Source organism: Otolemur garnettii, unplaced genomic scaffold (assembly GCF_000181295.1).
Source record: "Otolemur garnettii isolate 467f Iridium unplaced genomic scaffold, OtoGar3 scaffold00084, whole genome shotgun sequence".
In the NCBI taxonomy this organism is placed as follows: Eukaryota; Metazoa; Chordata; class Mammalia; order Primates; family Galagidae; genus Otolemur; species Otolemur garnettii.
The window spans coordinates 4936677-4962274 of NW_003852479.1; the positions used below are offsets into that span (position 1 = coordinate 4936677).

The 25598-nt window shown below is 40.2% G+C and overlaps 1 protein-coding gene across 1 annotated transcript in view; it reads right to left on the bottom strand.

The window, feature by feature from the left end:
- Window positions 1-2178: 2178 nt before the first annotated feature.
- ZBBX (zinc finger B-box domain containing) overlaps window positions 2179-25598 on the bottom strand; it is a 106983-nt gene continuing 83563 nt past the window's right edge. Inside the window, exons 17-19 of the mRNA XM_012808110.1 lie at window positions 20976-21233; window positions 4191-4329; window positions 2179-2362 (exon numbers count right to left, since the gene is read on the bottom strand). Coding sequence (XP_012663564.1) covers window positions 2233-2362; window positions 4191-4329; window positions 20976-21233 — 527 coding nt within the window. The 3' untranslated portion in view covers window positions 2179-2232. The remainder of the gene's footprint in view (window positions 2363-4190; window positions 4330-20975; window positions 21234-25598) is intronic.

Sequence of the window (25598 nt, forward strand, 5' to 3'; positions counted from 1 at the left end):
GCTAGTTGCAGTTATGGGGCTACAAAGTCCAAAATCTTCAGAGGGTTAGTCTGCAGGCTGGAGATGCAGGGAAGAAATGATGTTGCAGCTCACGACTGAAGGAAGTTTGAAGAGAGAATTCCCTTCCCCTCGGAGTGCCTCAGTTGTTTTTGTGTTTTTTCTTAAGGCCTTTAAGCTATTTGAATGAGGCTTACCCATCCTATGGAGAGGAATCTGCTTAACTCAACGTCTACTGATTGAGTTAAGCAGATGGAACGTTAACCTCATGTAAATGTCTTCACAGAAATATCTGGAATCCAGTGGGCCCTTGACCACCACAGGTTTGGGCCACATGGGCTCACTTCATAGGGGGATGTCCTTCCGCCTCCACCACTGCCGAGACACCGACACCAGGACCTGCCCTTTCTCCCCCTCCTCAGCCTGTCTAAGGGGAAGATGACAAGGATCTTCATGATGATCCACTCTCAATACATAGTAAAGAAAGTTTCTTTTCCATGTGTTTTTCTTAGTAATTTTTCTTTTCTTCATTTTATTGTAAGAAGATAGTATATAATATATAAAACATACAAAATACAGTAGAACCTCTGCGAGTTGACCACCCAAGGGACTACAACTAACTGGTCAACAGGTGGAGGTGGTCAGCATGAGGAAGGAGCCCTCTTGGACTGGCAGGTACATGAGATGCTGGTCCTGTCTCTGAACATTAGGTCAACTGAAGGAGGCTGTCGGTGTAGGGAGGTGGCCGGCTGTGGAGGCTCTACTGTATATTAACTGACTATTTACATAATCAGTGAGGCTTCCAGTCAATAACAGACTACTATTGGCAGTTAAGTTTGGGGGAAGTCAAAAGTAAAAGATTTTTTTTACTATGATTTTTGACTATGCAGGGGGTTGGCATTGCTAATGTCAACTGTAATGTTTGACCAAAGACCTGGGTACTGTTGACCAGCCAGGTTGACACATAGAATTAATCACTATCTGGAGCTCTGAGAAGATGATTTTTCTGAGACTTTCCTGTGTTTTACTAGAACAAAATGTGGCAAATATTACATCCACTTAGTTTTGGATCTTCTTTTATTTTCCCAGCATCAATTTTTTAAGCTACCAGAATTTTTATAAATATCAAAAGCCCGAAGATAAAATATAATTATGGAATTATTTGATGATCCTGACTGGTATGTGTTGGCTGTCAAATGTATACTTTGGCTGACGACATAGTTGTTAGGCAGGGATGGGGAGGAGAGGAGCAGATGGCATCAGGAGACACTTTGTCTGCAGTAGGAGGAACAAATTGACCAGGTGGGGCTTCCAAGAAGCAGATGACCTGCCAAGGGGCCTTCTAAGCACTGACCAGATGCTTAGTCTATGACCCAGGATCTCCAAGGACTGACCAACAGAAAGACACAGAGAAACCACAAAGTGGGGACATGATCACATGAGTGAACTACTCGCCTCATTAACATAGTAAAAATCACACCCACCAGAGCCATGAGTTTATAAATGCCACAGCAACCCTCAGAATTTGCCTTATAAAGTTAAGAAGTGGGGAAGATTCCCAGTTCTGGGAACTCTCCACCCCTTTTCCCAGAAAACTCATGAATATTCCATCAATAACTTAGCATATTATTAGGTATTAGCATAAAAGCACAGGCCCTCACCGTGGGGAGGTGCTGTTCCTTACTGGAGCTCTCTTTCAACTTCCAGAGGGCACTATCCTTTCTCTACTATGTTCAGTGCTTTAATAAACATTGGTACTGTGCCTGCTTGCACCTGCTGGTCTGCTCATGTGTTCCATCGACCCAGCACCAGTAAGCATTTTTCAGTATAAGAACCGAGAGAACCAGGGTGCAGAGATCTGACTGACATCTGGTCCCCACCCCTGACATAATCATTTAAAATATAACTGAGCAATGAATATTATTTTAAATACAACCATTTTCTATTCTATGGTAGATTTTAAAGACAGAGTTATATCTGTTTTTTTCCTGAAAATTCATCAAGTTTTACTATCATCTGAAATATTGATTAGTGCTTGACATACAATATATCATTTGAAAGAAAAATCATTTAAACTTGTAATTTTACTGGCTTTTATTAGTTTTTAAGCTTTGAAACATCAGACACATTAATAATTGAAATGTCTTATGCCTAAACACATAGAATGACTTGGTTATTTTTTTCAGTTGTTTACTTTACTCTAGGTACAAAATGGAAAAAGTAATGAACAAATAGTCATGAAGTGCTCTTTGACCACGGCAGTGTGGTGACATGGTGCTTGTCAAGAAATTCTTCTTCCTCTTCATCTGTACTGCTCTCAGAAAAGTAGAACGAAGACTGAATTTCATGATCTCTTCCTGAAGAGCTGAAAATACATCACGGGATCAATACACAGTATACAGAGCCAGTTTTCAATTCTTCATTTTTCTCCTGATCAATACTGCACACGTGGGAGTTACTGGAAGCCAGCAGGTGTGAGGGGACTATGGCGGCCGTAATTTTCAATGTGCCCCATACACCAATTCTCCTTTTAATGAGAAATTCTCATCATTCTCCCTTTCCTGAGAAATGAAGCCACAGTGGAACTAAGGAGAGGTTTTGTGCTCTCTGGTTGTGTCCTTTGATGACTCAGAAGGCACTTTGGAAACTTGCTGAGCCTCAGGTCATCGCTAAGAACATACATCATTACACGGGCCATTTAATAGAATCCTGAGGAGTAGACTGCCAGACAAAATCGCCTCGTTTGTGTACAGTAAATTAGGAGTACACAGATAGCTGGTCAAGATATGCCAAACAAAAATTAATGGCAGCACTTACTTGTTATTGTGTTGTAATGTATCGTATCGTATCATGTTATATTGCATTCTGTGGTGTGTATTGTGTGGTATCGTGTTGTGTGTTTAGTGTTGTGTTGCGTCGTGTTGTGCTGCATTGCTGGGGGTGAGAGGAACCAGGGGAGTTCTAGAACACTGGTGTCCAAGCTTTGACAAAGGTAGTGTGAGAGAACAGAGAAAAACAAACACAGTTCAGCTTTTTTGGTCCTAAAGATACATAGGAGTAAATGCCACTGAATAATTCCGAATATTTCCCCTTGTGATAGAAATAACTGTTCTTCAGATTATGTTTTATGCCCAGCACAGTCTAAATCAGATCGTACGCTCTCACCTGCGGACCAGTGCAGACATGCGATACGATTTTCACTGCTTCAGGAGGATGTAAGGATAAGGTAGTGACATTTTCGTGATATTTCTAATGTTTAAGAAATGTGCTTTATTGTGTTAGTATGTGCCCTCCATATTTTCAGTGTGCCTTTAAATGCCTTTTGTTTTAGGAAACGATGGTGGGTGTACGTGTAGGTTAGCCTTTAATGACATTATTGGAGAAACAAAAATAGCAGCCTTCCATCCATCCATTCTTTACATGGATGGCGCTGGACATGAAGAAATCCAAGAACCATAACTCAATTACTTCCTCCGTCAGAAAAAAATAACTCTTGATTCCCTTTACTGCAGAATTAGACTTCAAACCAATAAAAGGAATTTATAACATAAACAATTTTTACTTTACATTTATTTGAGTCCTTCTACAAGAAGCCCCTGCCCTCCTCAGGGAGTTACAGTCTGCCAACAAAGACTGGCACAGTGGACTACTTTTCCAAAGCATTTATAAACATTGCCCATGTTCCTTATAAACTGGTAGACATCCCTTACTTGAGGAAAGAACAAAATTATGCAAATTAAAATATGATATTGTTACTCAGGCTCAATTTCAAGAAAGAAACTTAATATTCTAGTCTAAAAACTTTATTTACATTGGCTAATATTCCATTAATACAAAATATTGAAATTATTGGGTTAATTAATTCAGTATTAAGCTAACTAATTCAGCAAGGCAACTGTTCTTTTTCAATATAAGAAGAAATGGTGAGGATTATCAAATTCCAAATATCTTTCCATTTTCACAATATACATTTTGCAGAGAGTGAACTATTTCCTCCCCTTAAAGGGATGACTCTATAAGCCTTTCACTAACAAACCTGACACTAGGTCAGCAGAGGACCCAGACAGCATAAAAAGAAGGTTCACATGATGTTCACACCCAAAAATGAACTTTATATGGGAAAGATGATGAGCTGGGGCTCCTCACAGTTTTATTACACGGTATCTTTCTATATAAACTGAGGCTTAACTTACCTCCATTCTTCCACTCCACAGGGCCCCCTTGCCTCTGAGGTCTCAAGGAGAGCCGTGGAAATCTGACTCATGTCCACTGAATGGCCCCTGAAAGCTGGTAGCTCTTCTGAGGTTAGGCTGTAAATTTTTTCTGAAGGATCTGAAATATTTTATTTCAGGCATCGTCAACACATAAAATCTAGCAACAAATGCACAGCATCTGATGTGGGAGGTTAATCTAGTGTGATCTGTGGGCAGTGCGGAGAGGGCCGCCCAGATCTGTCACCAGCCCACGTGTCTCTGGTAGTCGTGGGGTGGGGCAGTGTGGTAGGATCTGAGAGTCCAAATTAGGGCAGGGATATCAAATCACCTCGATCGTGTTAATTTCTAACTAAACATTATACTTATGAAATGTGTCAAATTCCCTGATAAGTAATAACATTTCCAAGAAGACCAAGTGATCTTAGTTAAAGCTGGAATACTGTGCGTTCCTTGGTGCTCCCGCAGGCTGGAGATGTCATCATGATGTCTCTTTTCTTCTTCTAAGGAACAAAAGCTTTACCCCCACACAGTCTAAGGGAAAGGTTAACCTTGGCAAAGATGCTTTTTCCTTTTTGGCTTCCTTGCTTTGCTGGGATAGATAATAACTATTTGCATTTGAAAGAGGAGAGGCCTGTAAACTTCTTCCATTTTTTGTGAAGCTAGGCTATGATTTAAACTAGGTACAGACAAACAACGTAAGTTAAATAAAGTATTTAGGTAAGCATGTCTTTATATACACTAACAAAAATTCGGGTATGGAAATAAATATCATTACTGTATTAGCAAAGCTGCAAGACTTTCGTTTTGCCATCGATTAAGTTGCAAAAGACATTTAGCCTTCTCGTAAGGTCATACTGTGAAGAGTTTTAAAATTGCCAAAATTATTGAGTGCTGTTCATCCATTTATTCATATGAAAGTGACAAGTAAACGTCCTCCTCATCAGAAGGACAAAAGACCAAACCACACGTATTCCATACTGGATTGAACAGTTTGGGTGGTTAGTATCAACCTGAGGTTTTTAGCAATGAGAGAGTCTGCTACTAAAAGCAAATTAGATTATTTATACTGAAATACAGACCTCAATACATTCACACATGGAAACACCCTTAAAATCATTTAGCCTAGCGACTTCACAATTAGGATGCACAGATGAATTCCGCAAGCTTAGGAGGGGACCCTGCTCCCGCCAACCCAGCCGCAGTCAAGGTGGCTTTCGTTTACATTTGAGGGCTCCCTAGAAGATTAGCTTTGAAAATGACAAAGGATTCTTGAGTGCAGATTTTTGAAACCCCCTAAATACTCTCATTCCCAACTATTAGAGACCAGGGAACTGGGAGCCCACAGAGAACTTGCTGAAAGCCACACAGCCGTGTGGTGGGAGAGCGGCAGACAGGCCTGAGCGGGTCCAGCTCACGAATACTGTAGCCCCTGTGCTCCAAAATCTGATTCTTTAGTCTTAAGCTATCATCTCCTCTCCTATTTTTCCACGAGGTAAAAGATTATGAGCACACGAGGCACCTTTTCCTGCCCCTGTGAATGGGATTCATCTGCAGGAGAGCTGTCAGTTCAGGCCCTGGGATTGGCAGAATTATGGTGCTAAAACCCAGTAGTGATGCTTTGATCTAAAGAATCCCACAGGGAAGGATTCGAGGAGGCACTGCAGTTCCACCTAAATGAGCACAGAACTAAGCCAGATGATGGTATAGCTGGGACGAGTCTATATTTTTGTGGAGTCATTCGTTCTCAAAATTACATTTCAGAATATACCTGGGGAACCTAACAGGAGCAATGGGGACATCCCTTGATTTTCAGTAACAGAAAAATAAAGGCAGAGAAAACTAGAATTGCTCACAAAAATCCAGTCTCCTGTTAGGGTTAAACCCAAAGGTTAATAGTACAGAAATCTAAGTCTCTTGATTTTTCTGCTATAGGACCAGCTAAGACAGATTGATATTTATATTGGAAAATTTACTTTCTAACTAGAATGTCAGCTGATTTTTGAGCAGTGGATTATAGTGGATTAAATCTTTTCTATCCCTAGAGTAAAGAGTATGTAGTTCTCTAATCATTGAGGAGTCTCTTCAACGCAGTCATGCAAAATCAGACAAGGGGGGGCTGACTAAACATAGAGGCATGAAGGGCATGTGTAAAACTAGTCACTTAAAGCACAAACAGAAACTATATTCCACAGGAAAACAAAGACTTATATAAATAAGAAGAAAAACAAGTAAAACTTCAGAGAATAAAGCCAATTAGAGAGGCTACTTCCCAAGAAGAAACAACTACACAACCACCAAAATAAATCCTGGAGGACTAACTAGCACAGCTACACGCTGTACCGACGTCCAGTTTCACTACTGGCCCTGCGTCCTGTGACCCCTGCTCCCAGCCTTCCAGCCTCTTTATCCTCCTTCCAGCCACCTCTCCTCCTGCTTCCAGCGCCCTGCCTGTGTAAACCCCCTTTCCTCACCCCTCCCTGCCGCCTCCCTTCCCTTCACTGTGCCTGCATCCTCTCCCTCTCAGGGAGCACATCATACACAGCGGTAAGGGGAACAAACCTGGGCCAGCTGTCCCTGGGTTCATGCCTCCCCCTGTGCACATGCACAGGTGAGTCTTAGACAGCTACCTGATGGCCCAGAGCCGCAGTCACTAACCCCCAAGGAGAAAGTAAGAACAGCTCCTGCCCTGTCCCCCTCCTGGAGCCACGAGTGAGGTCAAACGAAGCAACGTTACCTACACAACAATCAGGAATCGTTCTCACTCATCACGTAATTTCATAGTCCTCTTATCAATTTTTAATGTGCAGAACTTGCATGTTCACCCAATTTGTGTTCTGCAATTCCAAGGCAGCCTAAAGCAAAAAGATTGACATGCGAGCCCTTCTTAACTCAGTTTTCTTTACAGGGGTTATGTAGTTTGCAAACCATAAATCCTGAGTAGAATAGCATGTTCACAATTAGTTACTTGATGGTGGACTATGAACAGAGGCTCCGGCTGTGCAGAAAGCCACGGCTGCGCTGCTGCATTTCACCGGCCGTCTGGCAACACAAGCTACAGTCAGGTAGGTTTCTACTATTTGTTTAAGAAAAACTGCTTTCTGCTTTCCCCTATGTAATTACGTAGCTCAGTTAGCTACTTGTGGACTCATACAAATATAAGTTTTCCATGGGAATTGAAGTATCGTGAAGACGCCTGCACCACGAATCAAAGGACCTGGCAACAAATCATTTTTAACCGTTGAAGAAGCAAATACTTGGAAGCATATTACTGATACTTTTCCTTAATGCATATTACCTAATATTTTCCAAATTCTTCAGGCTATAACAATGTCCCCAAACTGGGTGCTTTAGTGACTGATACAGTTGGGAGATTTGCCTGTCTAATTCTTGTGTTGAAGTTTACTAACCACTGTTGGGGTAAGACCTTCGGTCCTCGGGCAGCTCCCTCACGAATGGCTCCAGGCCTCCCAGTGATGCTGCCTGAGTCGCTGCTCTGCTGGTTCTTGGGAGAGCGGGTCATTTAAGAGTGCGAGCTCCCTCTTCCTCCCTCTCTCAGCACGCGACACACCTGCGCCCCTCTGTTTTCTGCCCTGACTGGAAGCTCCCTGAAACTCTCCCCAAGGGCAGATGCTATGCCAAGGTTCTTGGACAGTCAGCAGAACCAGGAGCCAAATAAACATCTTTTCTTTGTAAATTGCCCAGTGTCAAGTATTTTCTTTATAGAATTGCAGTAAGTTAGTAAATAGGTTATACAATATCTTGAGCTTATTAAGTAGACAACTGTAGTGTTATTTACAAAGATATTTGTGGAAGGAATAATAAATGGCATGAACTATGTATAATTTAAATCAACCATCAGAAAATCTTCTTACATCGATCCTATTTTTATCCTCATTTCTCATAGGTAGTATCTGCTGTGAAGACAGATTAATAAAGTAACCTGCTCAACTGGATGAAGCTAGAAAGTGGTGTACCGAGTTGCAAAGCCAGACCCCCAGGCCTGGGGTCCCGCTGTCATCACCTGCTTCGTGCTCTGTCTCCTGATCCGCCGGGAGGTGACACCTGCAGCCTGCTCATTCACAGACATCTGCCCCCACCCCGTCACTCCTGAAACGACACCGGTGTCAGCCATGGCATCTGAATCAAGGAGAAACACTTCCCTTAGCGCAGTGACTCCTGTCTGTCAGCCTCACTGCTCCCTAGCAGATTTGTGTTTCACAGAACTGAGAAAGAGGAAGTGTGTATGTCTTGGCACTAACAGAAAAGATTAATAAATCAGAAGACTTGCTGCTCACAAAACGCAGCTTTCACAGGGATCTGAATACATTTACATTTGTATGAGCAGCAGATTGCCTGGCTGTGTCTGTGTGAGTCCAAACCTCATGAAGTTATTTCAGTTCATACCATGAGCAGGGAGATGTGGATGGAGTCTCTCTGCCCAGTGATGCTAAACAGACCACAAAGGTCTTATTTAAAAGCAGGGACTTGTCTGCCAGGAGGCTTTATTTCCCGATAGCACCTGCACCTGCCTGACTGTGGGATGGATTCCGCCGACAGACCATCCTCTTCTCATCTCAGAGCTCCAGGTGAGACTCTTAAAAAGCTGTGCATTCTTCTAGAGCCAGTGCTCCCAGTAGCAAATTCATTCCTGGGTGAAGTGTGTAGAAGTGGCTACCTTCAGCCACTAGACCACCAAGAAGTCCTAGCTATGTAACCACTACCTGGGACGCGCTTGCTTCTTGCTTTCACATACAGAAGATTACATGTTCCAGTGAAAGTGCTAGTGTGCGAGAAAACCCCTGACATGGGGAAAAGCGAAACGCAGTAATGACAGGAGAAACTGACAGGCCAGAATGGTTGAAAGAAGATTATATTTTGTAACCTACTTCTTTCATGTGTAAATAATGGAATTTACCAGCTTATCAAATTAAGAAGCCCTTTAAAAATTAAAAATTGTACCATTATCCTTTTAGAACAAGTTCAGACCTGACATTTCAGAATTAGCCTTTAATGTGAGAATTACCTCCAAAAATATTTACACTTTATTTTTATTAATTTAGAGTAAGGCAAAGGAATTGATAGGTGAAGTTGCATCATCAACTCTCTTCCCCCAATCCTCAGTGAAACTAATATGAAAATCAGAAAAACAGAAATAAAGTAAAATCATGAAAGGACCAAGGAATAAAAGAGACACAAGTGCCCACCATGAGCTTTGACAAGAGATCAAGACGACCCACTGTGGTGTGGTTCAGAGCTGCACCTCCCCACTCTGCCTCCCACCGCTACACAGACACCACACCTGGATGGGAAAGGGGGGTCATTGAAAGCAGTGACAAAATCACCAATCTCACACCGATTTGGAGAAAAGTAGGAAAAGAAGTGACGAAAAACATGGGAAATCTTTTCAAAGTCCTTAAACACCCAGCACAAGCACTTAGCAGAGGCAAAAAAAAAATGCAAACCCGCAGGTATCTCCAGAAAGAACACACGTGAAACCAGGTTGAATGAATTTTGACATTTAATAAAACCTGGAAAAGGAGACCAAGCCAGGGCCTCCCCACAAAGCAGGCTGAGATCCCCGTCCCACCTGCCTCCCCAGGCCTTCGAGCTGGCAGATGTCAGCAGAGGGCACAGCTCCCCACCCTCCCCAAGGAAATACTGATGGTCTCAGTATGGATGGAGAGGATGTCGGGGAAAATGCAAGTTCCCTATGTCAGCAACAGTAGAGACGGGGGTAACATCATTCATAAAACACAAGGCAGGAAAGAGACAAAGAAATGAAACAACTGGCTCTGTAAACAAACAAGAACGCAGGATAACAAGTGAAGGATGATGAAATGAAAGACTGATTTGGTAGAAGAAAACAGCTCACGACCAGAATAAAATGTTCCCCAAGTTCACTGGTTAAAAAGGACATAACAAAAATAAACTTTTAAACCAATTTCAAAACGAATCTCCAAGATCAAGCAGCAGTATGCCAAGCATCAAAGGAGAAGTGATTGCACAGCAGCCGCCTGTTCCTAGATTGTACCCTGGACCAGAAAACAGCCGCCTGTTCCTAGATTGTACCCTGGACCAGAAAACAGCAAGCTGTAAGAAATACCATCAGGATAATGTTCACAACACTGAACATTCCTCATGGGTCAGATGACCATGCTGTATCCATGTTAAGTTTCCTGATTCTGATCACGGTGCCATGATTATGTAAGAGAAGATCCGTGTCCTGTGGCCGTGCATACCAAGGTAATTTCTGGTAAAGATTCACAACGTTGACCTCTTTATGTCAACATGGCTGACTAGATGCATCTGGTCCTCAAGTCTTTCATAGCAAGGGACCAAAATAGCAAGCAGATATCACATTTCAACAAACATTTCTGAGAGAGCACTGAGATTAAGCAGAGCTGTGACTAGTAACACCAAAAGAAGCAAAGGTTAGTGAAAAGGGATGAGACAGACTCTTAGGTCAGGGTCGTCAGGGAGTTTGGAAAGGACTCCTTATGTTGGGAAGGATAAGTGAAAGACCTCCAGCTGTCCACACTCATGCCACAGACTTCTGCAGTCCCAACTGTGGGCCAGCCACCTGACACCTGGGAACCTTGAGACGGACACAGAAGGCTGCTGGAAGACAGGCAAACGCATTGCTGCAGAGAGTGAACCCACGTGGGATAGAATATATAGGACATAAATAAGTACCTTCTTGACCATAATGGAATAAAACTAGAAATAAATCACAAGAGTAACTTTGGAAAATGCACGAACACCAGGAAATTCACCAACATGCTCCTTGACAACCACTGGGTCAGGGAAGAAATTAACAGAAAACAAATAAAATTCTTAAAACAAACAAAAATCAAATTACAACATACCAAAACCTACGAGATATAGAAAAAGTCATGCCAAGAAGGATAAAAGCCTGCATTAAATGAGTAGAAAGATTTCAAGCAAATAATCTAACTATGGACTTCAAGGACCTGCTAATGCAAGAATGAGTCCAGCCCAGAATTAATAGAAGGAAATAATAAAGGTCACAGCAGAAATAAATGCAACTGAGAATAAAGAAGTGACATAAAAGATAAGCTGACAAACCTTTAGCCAGAGTAAGAAAAAAAAAAGAGAGAGAGAGAGAGACAGAATCCATCTAAACTCAGAATCAGAAAAGGAAGCATAATGACGGAGACCACAGAAGTCCAAAGAATCATTAGCGATCATTATGAACAAGGTATGTCAACAAGCTGGAAAACCCAGAAAAAATGGATAAATTCCTTGATACACACAAGCTCTCAAGATTGAACCATGAATAAATAAAAATCCTCAAAAACCAATAATAAACTGAGATTGAAGCTCTAATAAAAAGTCTTCCATCAAAGCACTGCTTAGTACCCCCTGACTTCACTGATGAGTTCTACCAACTTTCCAAGAAGAACTGACACCACTCGCCTCACACTATTCTGAAAAACGGAAGGGGAGAGAATTCTTCCTCACTTATTCAATGATCCCAGCATGACTCTGATACCAAAACAAGGCAAGGATGCAACCCCAAAAGACAACCACGTGCCAGTACCTCAAATGAACACAGACCCGGAAATCCTCGATGGAATTGTGGCAAACTGAGTGTGACAACGCAACAAAAAATAGTGCTCCACGATCATGGAGGTTTCATCCCAGAGATACGGGGATGATTTAATATACACAAATAAATAAATATGATATTTCATATCAAACGAATGAAAGAGAAAAACTATATGGTCACGTCTATAGACATAGAAAAGCATTTGATAAAATTCAACATTCCTTATGATAAAAACAAAAAACTACACATGAAAGAAATAAACTTCAACATAATAAAAACCATATATAACAAACCAATAGCTACCATTATACGTAATGGGGAAAACGTGAAAATCCCTTTCCCTAACGACTGGAACAGGACACAGATACCCACTTTCCACACTCTGATAATGAGTAGAGGCCTGGAAGTCCCATCCAGACCAATCAGGTGGGAGAAGGAAATACAAAGAATGCAAACTGGATGGGAAGAAGTCAAATTATCCCTATTTGATGACGATATGATCTTATATCTAGAAAAGACTCCAACACAGAATTTTTAATCTGATAAATAGTTTCAGTAAATTTACAGGATACAAAAGCAACATGCAAAAAACAGTAATGTTTTTATACATAAACACACAAAGATATCAAGAAGACCATGCCATTTACAATAGGTATAAAAAACAAAATAAAATGCCTAGGAAAAAATGTAACCAAGGAGGTAAGAGCTCAACAAGACAAACTGCTAAACGCTAATGGGAGGAATTGAAAAGACACAGACAAATGGAGGTCTTTCGTCCCACGCTTGTAGATCAGAAGAATAAATGTGATTAAAATGATCATATTTCCCATAGTCCTCTGCAGATTCAATGCAATTGTTATCAAAATAGCAATATCATTTTTCACAGAAACTTAAAAAAATATCTGAAGTTTGCATGGAACCACAAGAGACTCCAAATAGCCTAAACCCTCCTGAGCAAATAAAAAAATAAAGCTTGGGGTATCCAACTACTCCACACCAAATTATCAAGACTATAGTGATCAAAACAACATGGTATTGGTATAAAAGCAGACACACAGACCAACGTAGCGGTGCTGAGAATCTGTAAACAAATCCACATATTCACAAAGAACTATTCTCAACAAAGCCTCCAAGAACATACTCTGGGGGAAAAGACATCCTCTTCGATAAATTGTGCTGGGAAAATTTGATATCCACATGCAGGAGAAGAAAACTGGAACCCTATCTTTCACCATATACACAACCAACTCTAGATAGATTACATATTTAAATATAAGACCCCAAATTAAGTAATTGCTTGGCAAAAACAGGAAAACACTCAGGATGTTGGTTTAGTAATGACATTACGGTTAAGATAGCAACAGTACGAAGAGGAAAAATGGGGTGATATTAAACAAAAAGTCCTCTGCACAGCAAAGGTTGAAACCATTGAATGGGAAAAAGGATTTGCAAATTATTCATCTGACAAAGGCCTACGTAAAAAAAACTCAGCAGTAAAAATAATAATTATAATACCCTTAAAAAGTGGGGATTCCTCAAAAAGAAGATATACAAATGACCAACAGATACATTAAAAAATTCAACATCATTAATCATCAGAGAAATGCAAATCAGAACAACAATGAGATATCATTTTACCCCATTTAGAATAGCTAGTATTCAAACAACAACCACCAAAAAAAAAAAAAAAAAAAAAATGCTAGCAAGAATGTGGGGAAGAAAGAACTCTTATACCTCTTATGTACCATTGGTGGAAATGTAACCTCTATGGAGAACAGTACAGAAAGTTCTCAGAAAACTAAAAATAGAACTATGGTACAATCCAGCAATCCCACTACTGAGTATTTATCCAAAGGAAAAGAATTCAACGTATCAAGGAGACACCTGACTCACACATTTATTACAGCTCTATTCACAACAGCAAGGATACAGAATCAACCTAAACGTCCATCAGTGGACGTCTGACTAAAAATACATGGCATGTCTACACAAGGAAATACTATTTAGCCATAAAAAATAACAAAATCCTTTCATTGGCAGCAGCATGGATGAAACTGTAGGTCATTTTTTGAAGTGAAATAAGGCAGAAACAGAAATACAAATTTCACATGTTCTTATACAGGGCAGGTAAAAATGTTTATCTTGTGGAGGTGCAGAGTACCGTGACAGATAGCAGAGACCGAGAAGGCTGAGTGAGTTAAGGGTTAGTGTACAATCAGAGGAAGGCGTACACTCTAACATTCAATCAGAGGAAGGCGTACGCTCTAACATTCAATCAGAGGAAGGCGTATGCTCTAACATTCAATAGCAGAGTAGGATGACTGTTGTTAACAACAATGTATTTCCTTCAAAGTAGCTAGAAGAGAGGACTTGAAATATTCCCAACATACAGAAATTCAGGAATGGTGCCTGTGGCTCAAGGAGTAGGGTGGCAGCCCCATATACCAGAGGTGGCAGGTTCTAACTCAGCCCTGGCCAAAAAAAGGAAGAACGAAATTCAACATTGAACATGATGGTTACCCAGAACACCCTGACTTAATCATTACATATTCTACTCATGTAACAATACATAGCATGCATTCTATTAACATGTAAAATATTCTGTAGTAATAGAAATGAACAAATAAATTTAAATAAGTCAGATGTTTATAATTTCTCCTTACGTGGTTCATATAAAAGGTGTGTGTGTGAGCGAGAGAGAGAATGTGGCCAAACACAGCTAGTGAAGCAGGAAAAGCTCACACAGGTACAGGGGTTTCGTCTTATTTTTGCATTTTTAAAAAGCTTCTGTAAGTTTGAAATTATATCAAAGTAAAAAACACTATTAAAAAGTCAAGAAAAAGTTAAAGTAATGCATTTTGAGGACGACTTTTAAAAAGTTGAGTAATAAAGAGTGGACTACAGGGAAGTGAAGATTGAAATACTGACGTCATGGAAGGTAATACCAGTAAATACAAAGGAAGATAAAAACTATTAAAAGAATTGAAGAAACTATGAAACTTTGTTTAAAGAAAATAAGTTTCTCAGCAGGAGAAAGCCAAGTGGAATGAAAAAGCAATTCGAAGACACAAAAACGGAAAATTTCCCTGAAAACAAGGCGTAGCTTATTCTACAGACGGAAAGAGAATCCTGCATTTTAAAAACTGTTGAATTATTTACACTGAAACACAATTCTAGTCCAGTTACTGAATTTCAAGTATTAAGAAAAATTTCTTTAAGCATTCAGTCAGGAAAGAAGCCTGGGTGGGGCGGGGGAGAGAGAGAGGGAAAGAGGGAGACAGAGAGAGATAAAATCAAGGTGACCCGAGATAACTTCACAGCAGAATTCAGACCCAGAACATGGCAAATAGGAATGTACAAGGTTTCAGATAAAGGTGACCCAGAGGCATTACACTCAGCCAATTTGCCTTTTAAATATAAAAGTAGCAGGCATTTTCAAACATAACAGAACGCAGGTAATAAAGCTACCGTGACCCTACCTACAGGCAAAAATACTTGACAATTAAATTCAGTGAAATATAAGTCAAATGGAAAAACTGTGATAAGGTGCTAACTAACACCATCTTCAGGGTCAGAAGACAAAGGAAAAATGTCCACTCAGGGCAGAGGAAAGGAAATGGCGCTCCACTCAATATCTAGTTAATGTGCCAATTGGCTATAAAAATAAAAGGCTCTATCAACATAATGAAACATTCTAGAGATGAATCAAGGCTCAACATTGTAAAGTTATGGGGAAAAAATACTGGTACTGAGCATTTAATCCATACAAATGTCCACTGAGGAAAAAGAAAATACAAAAGAACCTTAACAAAATAAGGAATTATCACAGAGACGTATTCAATACTGTCTAGATTAGCATGAGGCTTTAAAAAATAAGTAAATAAAAGAGTCCTCATCTTTTATTATCAGGATTTAATCAGCACTGTGTTAAAACTCAAGCATGGGGTGGGGGAAATGGTGCACTAGAGGCAGCGAGCCAGCAGACCCCTCCCAGGGAAGAAGGGGAGGGTGCAGGCAGCTGCCCATGCAGATTGCTCTTCTGTGAAGCAACTTTGTAAAATAACTGAAAAGCCATGCAGAGCACTCGGTGTGGGAACAAGGGGACAAGATGATATATACAACAAGATCTGGGAGCATGAGGGGAATGACGGCAGACCAGGGGATGGGAGCACCAGGCTGGCCCTGCTGGTGCAGTACAAGTTGAACTGCAAGACAGCTTCCTCCACCCCCTACAGACAGACTTCTTACCTAGTCAGACCAGGGACCTGCCTGGAGTCTGTGCAGAGACAATCCACCAGACAATGGCGTGATGCGGACTGGTCAACAGCTAACGTCATCCTGAAATCTCAGGTGCACCCTGTCGAGTCCACACCGGGGTGAGGAGAGAGTGTATACGATTTGTAGCTTCCCTGAACCACACCTTGGAACTTGAAGCTAAGCACTTTTCCTGTACTCCTCAATGGAATCAGAGGATAGGAATTGAGCAGAGCACTGCAGGCTCCAACCTGGAAAGCTTTAAGTGACTGCTTCAGCTGGTCCTGGGTGGGGCTATGACCTCTGCCCACCCAATCTGGCATCCACGGTGCGCCTGTGCCTGCAGACAAGACTGTAGCTCATTCAGCCCTGATTCTGCTCTCTAGACCCCAGCTGCCTAACTGCCTGCTTGGCTCTGATTCTGCCCTCCAGCTTGGATTGGCCCACCATCGGTGCAGCCCTGCTTGTGGCTAAGAAGCCCTGCTCAGGTTTGCTTTCAAGCCCACCCCAGTCCTGACTCAGAGGCTCTCATGCTAGGCACAGTAGCTCCAACCTTAGGGGTGGCTATTTCAGCAGGTCTTGAGAGGAGTGTGGAGAGCTCTGTGGCCCTGGCACGTCAGGGCTGACCTCTGCCTTCCTATCTTGACATCCACTGGGCACCTGCGCCTATATAACAGCCTATCACTTCCTTGACCTCAACTCTGCCCTACAGGCCCCAGCTACCTCCAGCCTGCTTGGCCCCAACTGCACCCTTCATATAGGATCAGTCTCACCAACTGTACAGCCCTTCTAGCTCAGAGGCCCTGCTCAGAAGCCCTATTTCCAGGTCCTCCTGGTCCTGGCTCTGAGGCTCTCCTGCAAGGACGCAGCAGGCTCTGAGGCTGTGCATGGCCACTTTGGGATGTTCCTGTGTGGAGCAAACCAATCCCAAAACCAGAAGAAGAAAAGAAAAGCCAAGATCAAAGCAGAACTAAATGAAATTGACAATAAAAGAAATATTCAGAAGATTAAGGAAGCAAAAATTTGGTTCTTTGAATGAACAAAATTGATAGGCCTTGACCAGATTAACCAGAAGCAGAAAAGAAAGGACTCTGAAAAGCTCAATCAGAAGTGAGAAGGGTGGGCATTCTTCCTTTCCTTCTGTGGGACGTCAAACCATTTCCTTGCTCCTTTCTCTCCCTGTGACCTTCCCCTCCACATTCCCTGCTCTCTTTCTCTTCTCTTTCCCCTTTCTCTCTTTTTAATATAAAATTAACTTATAATTTTATGTCCTAAAAAAAGAAATGAGAAGTATAAAGCACAACTACTACCGCAGAAACACAAAATATCATCTCTGAATACTATAAAAGTGTCTATGCATATAAACTTGGAACACAGCGGAAATGGAAAAATTCCTAGAAACACACAGCCTCCCTAGGAATAATTAGGGAGAAATACAAAGAAAAGACCAAGATCAAGCACCAAAACTAAAGCAGCAAATAAAAAAATAATTAAAAAAAAAACCCTTCCAACAAAAAGATTTCCTGGATTAAATGGTTTCACATCTGAATTTTACCAGACCTACAAAGGATTGGTATCTATACTGCAGAAATTATTCCTACAATTGAGAAGGAAGGAACTTGCCTTAAAACATTTCACAAAGTCAATATTGCCTTGATATCAAAGCCAGCAAAGGACAGAACAGTAACAGAAACCTATAGACCAGTGGTTCTCAACCTGTGGGTCACAACCCCTTTGGGCGTTGAACGACCCATTCACAGGGGTCGCCTTAGACCATCCTGCATACCAGATATTTATGTTAACGATTCATAACAGCACCAAAATTACAGTTATGAAGTAGCAACAAAAATATTTTTATGGTTGGGGGTCACCACAATACAAGGAACTATATTAAAGGGTTGCAGCATTAGAAAGGTTGAGAACCACTGCTATAGACCAATATTCCTGATGAAAGAGATGCAAAACTTCTCAATGAAATTCTCACAAAATAAAATTCAATTACATATCAAAATATTATCCACCTTGACCAAGTGTGCTTTATCCCAGAGATATAAGGATGGTTCAACATACTTAAATAAATAAATGTAATTTACTGCATAAATAGAAGCAAAAACAAAGACCATATGATCCTCTTAGCAGATGCAGAAAAAGCATTTGACAAAACTCAGAACTTTTTATGATAAGAATACTTAACAAAATAAGCATAGATAGAACTTACCTCAAAATTATAAAAGTGACATATGATGAACCACAGTCAACATCATACTGAATGGGGAACTGAAAGCATTCCCTCTAAGAACTAGAGCCATACGAGGTTGCCCACTATCACCACACTGACTGAGCATAGCACTGGTGCTCTTAGAGCAATCAGACAAGAGAAGTAAATCAGGGGCATCCAAATCAGGACAGAAGAGACCAAATTATCACTCTTTCCTGACAACATGATCTTAATGTCAAAAACACCAAATATTCTGCCAAGAGACTTTTGGAATTGATACATTTAGCAAAGTCTCAGGTTACAAAATCAATATATACAAATCATAGCATTTATATATGCCAACAGCAGTCAAACAAAGAATCAAATCAAAGACTCAATAGCTTTTAACTCATCAACAAGGAAAATCAGATATCTAGGAATATATTTTTAAAAGGAGGTGAAAGATGCCTACAGAGAGAACTACAAAACAATGAGGAAGAAAAGTTCAGAGGCTGCAAACAGATGGGAATATGTAACATGCTCTGGATTGGCAGAATCCAATCCAATGCACTACCCAAAGTGATTTACATGTTCAGTGCAATTTCCATTAAAATACTGGCATCATTTTTCACAGATATAGTAAAAAAAATAGTTCTATACTTCATGTAGAATCAGAAAAGACCCCAAATAGCCACAGCTACCTTAATCAATAAGAAAAAAAATTGGAAGATATCCCTTTATCACACTTTAAGCTATACAACAAAGTTATGGTAACCAAAACAGCATGGCAGTGGCACAACAACAGAGGCATATACCTCTGGATCAGATAGAAAACCATCTTCATATTTCCCCTGATCTTTGACAAAGCAGACAAAAAAAAAACACACACACACACACACACTAAAACACTGAGGGAAAGAATTCCTATCTAATAAATGATGCTGGAGAAATTGGGTAGCCATATAAAGAAGACTGACACAGACTCTGCACCTATCCCTACCTACAAAATTTAAGTCTTGATGGATAATAGACTTAAATCTAAGACATGAATCTTTAAGAATTCTAGAAGAAAATCTCGAGAAGAATCTTACAGGCATCAAATTAGGTGAACAATTTATGAGGAAGACCACAAAGATAATTACAGCAATAAAAAAAATTAGTAAATAGACTTGATTTGAAACCTTCTGCACAGCCAATCAGTCAATAGAGTGAATAGACAACCTACAGAATGGGAGATAATATTTGCATGCTACACATCCTATAAAGGGCTGAAAACCATAATCTATAAGGAACATCATCAAATCAGCAAGAGAAAATCAACACCATAAAAAAGGGAGAAAAATACATGAACAGAAACTTATGTCAAGAAGATTCATTAATGGCCAATAAGCATATGAAAAATGCTTAACATCTCTAATTATCAGGGAAATGCAAATCAAAACCAGTGAGATATCACCCAACTCCGGTAAGAATGGTTCTAAACAAAAAGTCTCAAAAAAGCACATGCTGGTTTGGATGTAGAGAGAAAAGAACTTTTGGGGTAGATAATAACAGAATAAATTCATGGGGAACATAAATATATTTTCATAAAATTATTGCATCTTTCCTTCAGGCTATCCATCATTCTAACAATGTGTTCTTATATGTACATTCATGATATATAAAGACATATTTTGAATAATTCTCATTAAATGTTAATAATTATCATTGCAGATTTTGTGAGGGCTTTGGTTTCTCTTGTGTGTGTTTTGTACTGCTTGAAATTTACTAAACAAATATGTATCATTTTAGAAAAAAAGTGAAGTCATTATTGTAAGGTCAAAGGAGACCACTACCAGAAAAAAAAAAAGGAAAAAGAGCGAGCAAATGTGAAATACACAGGACCAGAGAATTTTGCAGCCTGTGTCTTGAATCTGCAGCTGGCTTCTTCCACGCTGAGCGAGTTGCCTTCTTGATGAAAACAGAAGGATCTCTTTCCCTGATGCTTCATTACTGAGCTAGACTTGCATGTTCAAAAATATGGTTGCTATTTGCTAGACGATGTTCATTAAGGTTAGAAATAGAATGCACCAGTGTAATTTCTCCTTAAGCTGTGGTCTGACAGCTGACAGTACCAGCATTACCTGGGTAGCTTGTTAGCTGTGCGGAATTTCACCACAGCCCAGACATACTGAATCTGAATCTGCATTTTAATAAGATCCCCTAAAGAACTGTGTACACATCGAGGCCAGAAAAGTGGCGCTTTAAAAAAGATTTTAAGCTCAATTCTCCGAGTGCGTTGGATGGTGGCTTTCATAAAAATATGGAAACTGGGGTGGTGCCTGTGGCTCAAAGGAGTAGGGGGTGACCCCATATGCTGGAGGTGGTGGGTTCAAACCCAGCCCCGGCCAAAAACTGCAAAAAAAAAAAAAGGGAAACTAACCCTTCACTGAGTTTGTAGAAAGAATAGAAACATATTTTCCTCTGTGCCCATCACAGTCCTCATGCCACAGTTCAACTGTGTGTTACGGAGGCCACCGAGACCACCTCTGATGTGACCAGGCCTCCACATGTTTTTATAACATTTTCAGGGTGATGTTAGGATATACAAAAAAGCAGACACAAAAAATTAGTGGTTAAGGAGGGAAAATGGATGTCTTTTTTCTTAGCCTGCTTGTTTGCTTCTCATGGGGGGGAAACAAAGAATCAGGCAGAGGGCAGAGTTAACAAGTTAACATTAACAACAATGAAAAAATCCCATTACCTGAAAGGTTTCTCATCCCATTTAATTCTTTTTCCAAACTGTCTAAGGTTTGTTGATCAGCAGTGTCATCTAAGAAAAGCTCATACCGGTCATTGCTATCAATATATTCAATTTCTGAAATTTCAGAAGCAGCTCTAGATAGTGACCGGGTGGCTACGCTTCTTGATCTGAGATGAGAGGATGAAAGGCAGCTGGAGCTTCTTTTAACAGAGCTCGAAAGTGGTAAATTCACTGTTGAAGGTCTCCATGGTTTCTGGCCTAAAAGGAAAAGTACAAAATTTAAAATCAACTTTTTAAAACTTGAAATGAGTATTTGTAAAGACGCAGAACACCAGCCCCCTGCACAAAGAGCATGTAAGTCCATGCAACAGGGCTTATGAGAAAATCAGCCTTTGATAATTATCCATTCTAATTAATCATAATTTCTTAATCTCAGTAATTTTCCCAATGTCATAAGGAGCACTTCTTACTAATTATTTTTTGTACTTTTTTCTGCAGTCAGAAAAAAAGAGAAACTGCCCAGACATTTGACAATGTAGAGGAAATAGATCAATACTTGGAATCACACCCTCTCCCTAGACTTTGCCCGGATTAAATAGATCTCCTGAACAGACCAATTTCAAGCATTGAGATCGAAGAAACAATAAATAATCTCCCAACAAAAAAAATGCCTTAGTCCGGATGGCTTCACATCAAAATTCTATCAAACCGTCAAAGAAGAGCTGATTCCTATATTGCAGAAATTATTCCAAAAAATTGAGGAGGAAGGAATCTTCCCCAACACCTTCTATGAAGCAAACATCACCCTGATCCCCAAACCAGGAAAAGATCCAACCAAAAAGGAGAATTTCAGACTAATTTCACTAATGAATATAGATGCAAAAATTCTCCACAAAATCTTAGCCAATAGATTGCAGTTTATCATCAAAAATGTCATACATCATGATCAAGTATGTTTCATCCCAGGGATGCAAGGCTGGTTTAATATATGTAAATCCATAAACGTTATTCACCATGTTAACAGAAGCAAAATCAAAGCCCAAATGATCCTCTCAATAGATGCAGAAAAAGCATTTGATAAAATCCAGCATCCTTTTCTAATTAGAACACTGAAGAGTATAGGCATACGTGGCACATTTCTAAACTGATTGAAGCTATCTATTTCAAAACCACAGCTAATCTTTTACTGAATGGAGTTAAACAGAAAGCTTTTCCACTTAGATCTGGAACCAGACAAGGTTTTCCTCTGTCACCATTACTATTCAACATAGTGCTGGAAGTTCTAGCCAATACAATTAGGCAAGAGAAGGAAATAAAGGGCATCCAAATAGGAGCAGAGGAGGTCAAACTCTCCTTCTTTGCCGACGATATGATCTTATACTTAGAGAACCCCAAAGACTCAACCACAAGACTCCTGGAAGTCATCAAAAAATACAGTAATGTCTCAGGATATAAAATCAATGTCCACAAGTCAGTAGCCTTTGTATATGCCAATAACAGCCAAGATGAGAGTCTAATTAAAGACACAACCATAGCTTCAAAGAAAATGAAATACATAGGAATATACCTAACAAAAGAGGTGAAGGACCTCTATAAAGAAAATTATGAAACCCAAAGAAAGGAAATAGCAGAGAACTTTAACAATTGGAAGAACATACCATGCTCATGGCTGGGAAGAATCAATATTGTTAAAATGTCTATACTTCCCAGAGCAATCTACTGATTCAACACCATCTCTATTAAAATATCATCATCCTATTTTCAAGACTTGGAAAAAATGATTCTGCATTTTGTATGGAACCAGAAAAAAACACATATAGCTAAGGCAGTTCTTAGCAGTAAAAACAAAGCCGGGGGCATCAGCATACCAGATTTTAGGCTGTACTACAAGGCCATAGTGGTCAAGACAGCATGGTACTGCACAAAAATAGACACATAGACGTTTAGAATTGAATAGAAAACCAGGAAATGAAACCAACAACTTACAATCATCTAATCTTTGTTAAACCAAACAAGAATATACACTGGGGGAAATACTCCCTATTCAATAAATGGTGCTGGGAGAACTGGATATCCACATGTAAGAGACTGAAATTGGACCCACACCTTTCTTCACTCACAAAAATTGATTCAAGATGGATAAAGGACTTAAATTTAAGGCATGAAACAATAAAAATCCTCAAAGAAAGAATAAGAAAAATACTGGAAGATATCAGCCTGGAGAAAGACTTTATGAGGAAGACTGCCGTGGCAATTGCAACAACAACAAAAATAAACAAATGGGACTTAATTAACTTGAAAAGTTTCTCTACAGCTAAGGAGACAACAACCAAAGCAAATAGATAACCTATCCAATGGAAAAGGATATTTGCATATTTCGAATCAGACAAAAGCTTAATAACAAGGATCTATAGAGAACTTAAGTCAATCCACATGAAAAAAGCCAACAATCCCATATATCAGTGGGCAAGAGACATGAATTGAACCTTCTCTAAAGAAGACAGAAGAATGGCTAGCAAACATATGAAAAAATGCTCATCATCCCTAATTATTAGAGAAATGCAAATTAAAACCACCCTGAGATATCATCTAACCCCAGGGAGAATGGCCCACATCACAAAATCTCAAAACTGCAAATGCTGGCATGGATGTGGAAAGAAGGGAACACTTTTACACTGCTGGTGGGACTGCAAACTAATACAACTGTTTTTTTTGTGCAGTTTTTGGCCAGGGCTGGGTTTGAACCTGCCACCTTTGGCATATGGGGCTGGCACCCTACTCCTTTGAGCCACAGGTGCCACCCACTAATATAACCTTTTTGGAAGGAAATATAGAGGGCACGGTGTGGACACATCCCCAAGTCAGGTCCACACCAGGTGACTACACTGCTCCACCAGGCGGGGACGGCCTGGTCTCTGTCTGCTGCAGGTGACTTTTGTATTTCTCTAATATCAATACAAACTGATTTTGTATAAAGTATCGTATTCTTTAGAGTACAACTGTGATTATTAAAACCAGGATTTGACTGAAAATGTTCTATAACATTATGCCCAATCTACTGACTCAAAGGAAAATATAAAATTCAAAAGGGTGACGACTTGGTGCAGGGGCTCAGGTCTGTAATCCTAGAACTGTGGGAGGCTGAGGAGGGTGGATTGCTTGAACTCAGGAGTTTGAGACTAGCCTGAGCCAGAGCAAAACTCATCTCTATTAAAAATAGCCAGGTACTGTGGTGGGCACCTGTAGTCCCAGCTACTTGGGAAGCTGAGCCCAAGAGTCTGAGGTTGCTGTGAGCTATGATGCCACAGTACTCTACCCAGGGTAACACAGTGAGACTCTGTCTCAAAAGAAAAATGGAAATAAAAACAAAACAAAAAAGTGAATGCAGGTAGTCATTGTGTCTTCAACATTTAATAACTATTAAGTTTGCCTTGTTTTTAACTTTAAAAGTCTGCTTTGAATGTAGCTAATACCCCAAGAAGAATCTGAATACTGTACATAATTATTTAAGCAATAGGAGCTGACTAAGGTAAGTCCCCAAGGTCACCAATTTTAAGGAACATTTGGGGAATCAATTTTTGAAATAATTATTGTTGGAATGGAATCGTGAATAAATTAAAATAAGATTCTGATCAGCTTTGTGTCTGTGCTCAGAGACAATTCTGAAAAAGAAAAAAAAACTGACTTAAATGTGCCTGTTTTAAAAAATATACAAAAGTACCCTAGGAATTATTTTGGTAACTGGAATTTGGAAGTGGTTTCCTCTTTTGCCTATCATATGTAGGGTTAGTACTTTACTCAGAGCCTTCCAGAAAGGTCAATTTGCTGTTCAGACGTCATGAAGCAGGGTGGGCAGCAGCAGCACAGGTCAGGGAGTGTCAGGACGTCCCTACATGGACACACAGCTCTAGATCCATGGAGGGCAGTAACGGCAGCAGCACAGGTCAGGGAGTGTCAGGACGTCCCTACATGGACACACAGCTCTAGATCCATGGAGAAAGCCATACTTTTGCATCTGTATTATGTCTCAGTCATGGGAAGACTGAAAGAAATTTAGAACTCTTATTTCTTAAAAAGTAAGATGTTACAAGGACTGGACTTCTGCCAACAAAGACAAAGAGCAGGTGACGTGACCCAGATGCCCTTCAGAAAATCAGATGCAGAGGCCGGCAGCTGTCTGCTCAACTCCCCAACATCCGAGGGCCATGGCAGTCAACGTTCATTGATCCCAACTGGGAAAAAGTGCACTCCAAAGCAGTCAGGCTTGTCCTGGACACACAGCAGAGATAGGCCACCTGCCTTTGCAGAGATACGCCCAAAGTGTCATTTAAAGAAACCAGAACACAGACAGAGATAAAAGAGTGTTTGAAGGTGGGTTCAAACCTAGCCCCAGCCAAAAACTGCAAAAAATAAAAGAGGGTTTGATTTGGTCCTTCATTTTATTTGTGTGTTGCTTGTTGTTCTCTTAGGTCATTCTATAATTCTCTGGGATGTTTAACGTATATGCTTATTACTGTTATTGCTGAGGTCATGATTTTACACAACCAGAAAACTCACTAATTAAAAATGCCACAATCATTCCATAATTTTTTAAAAGCCCACTTTGTGGATTGTAAACATAAG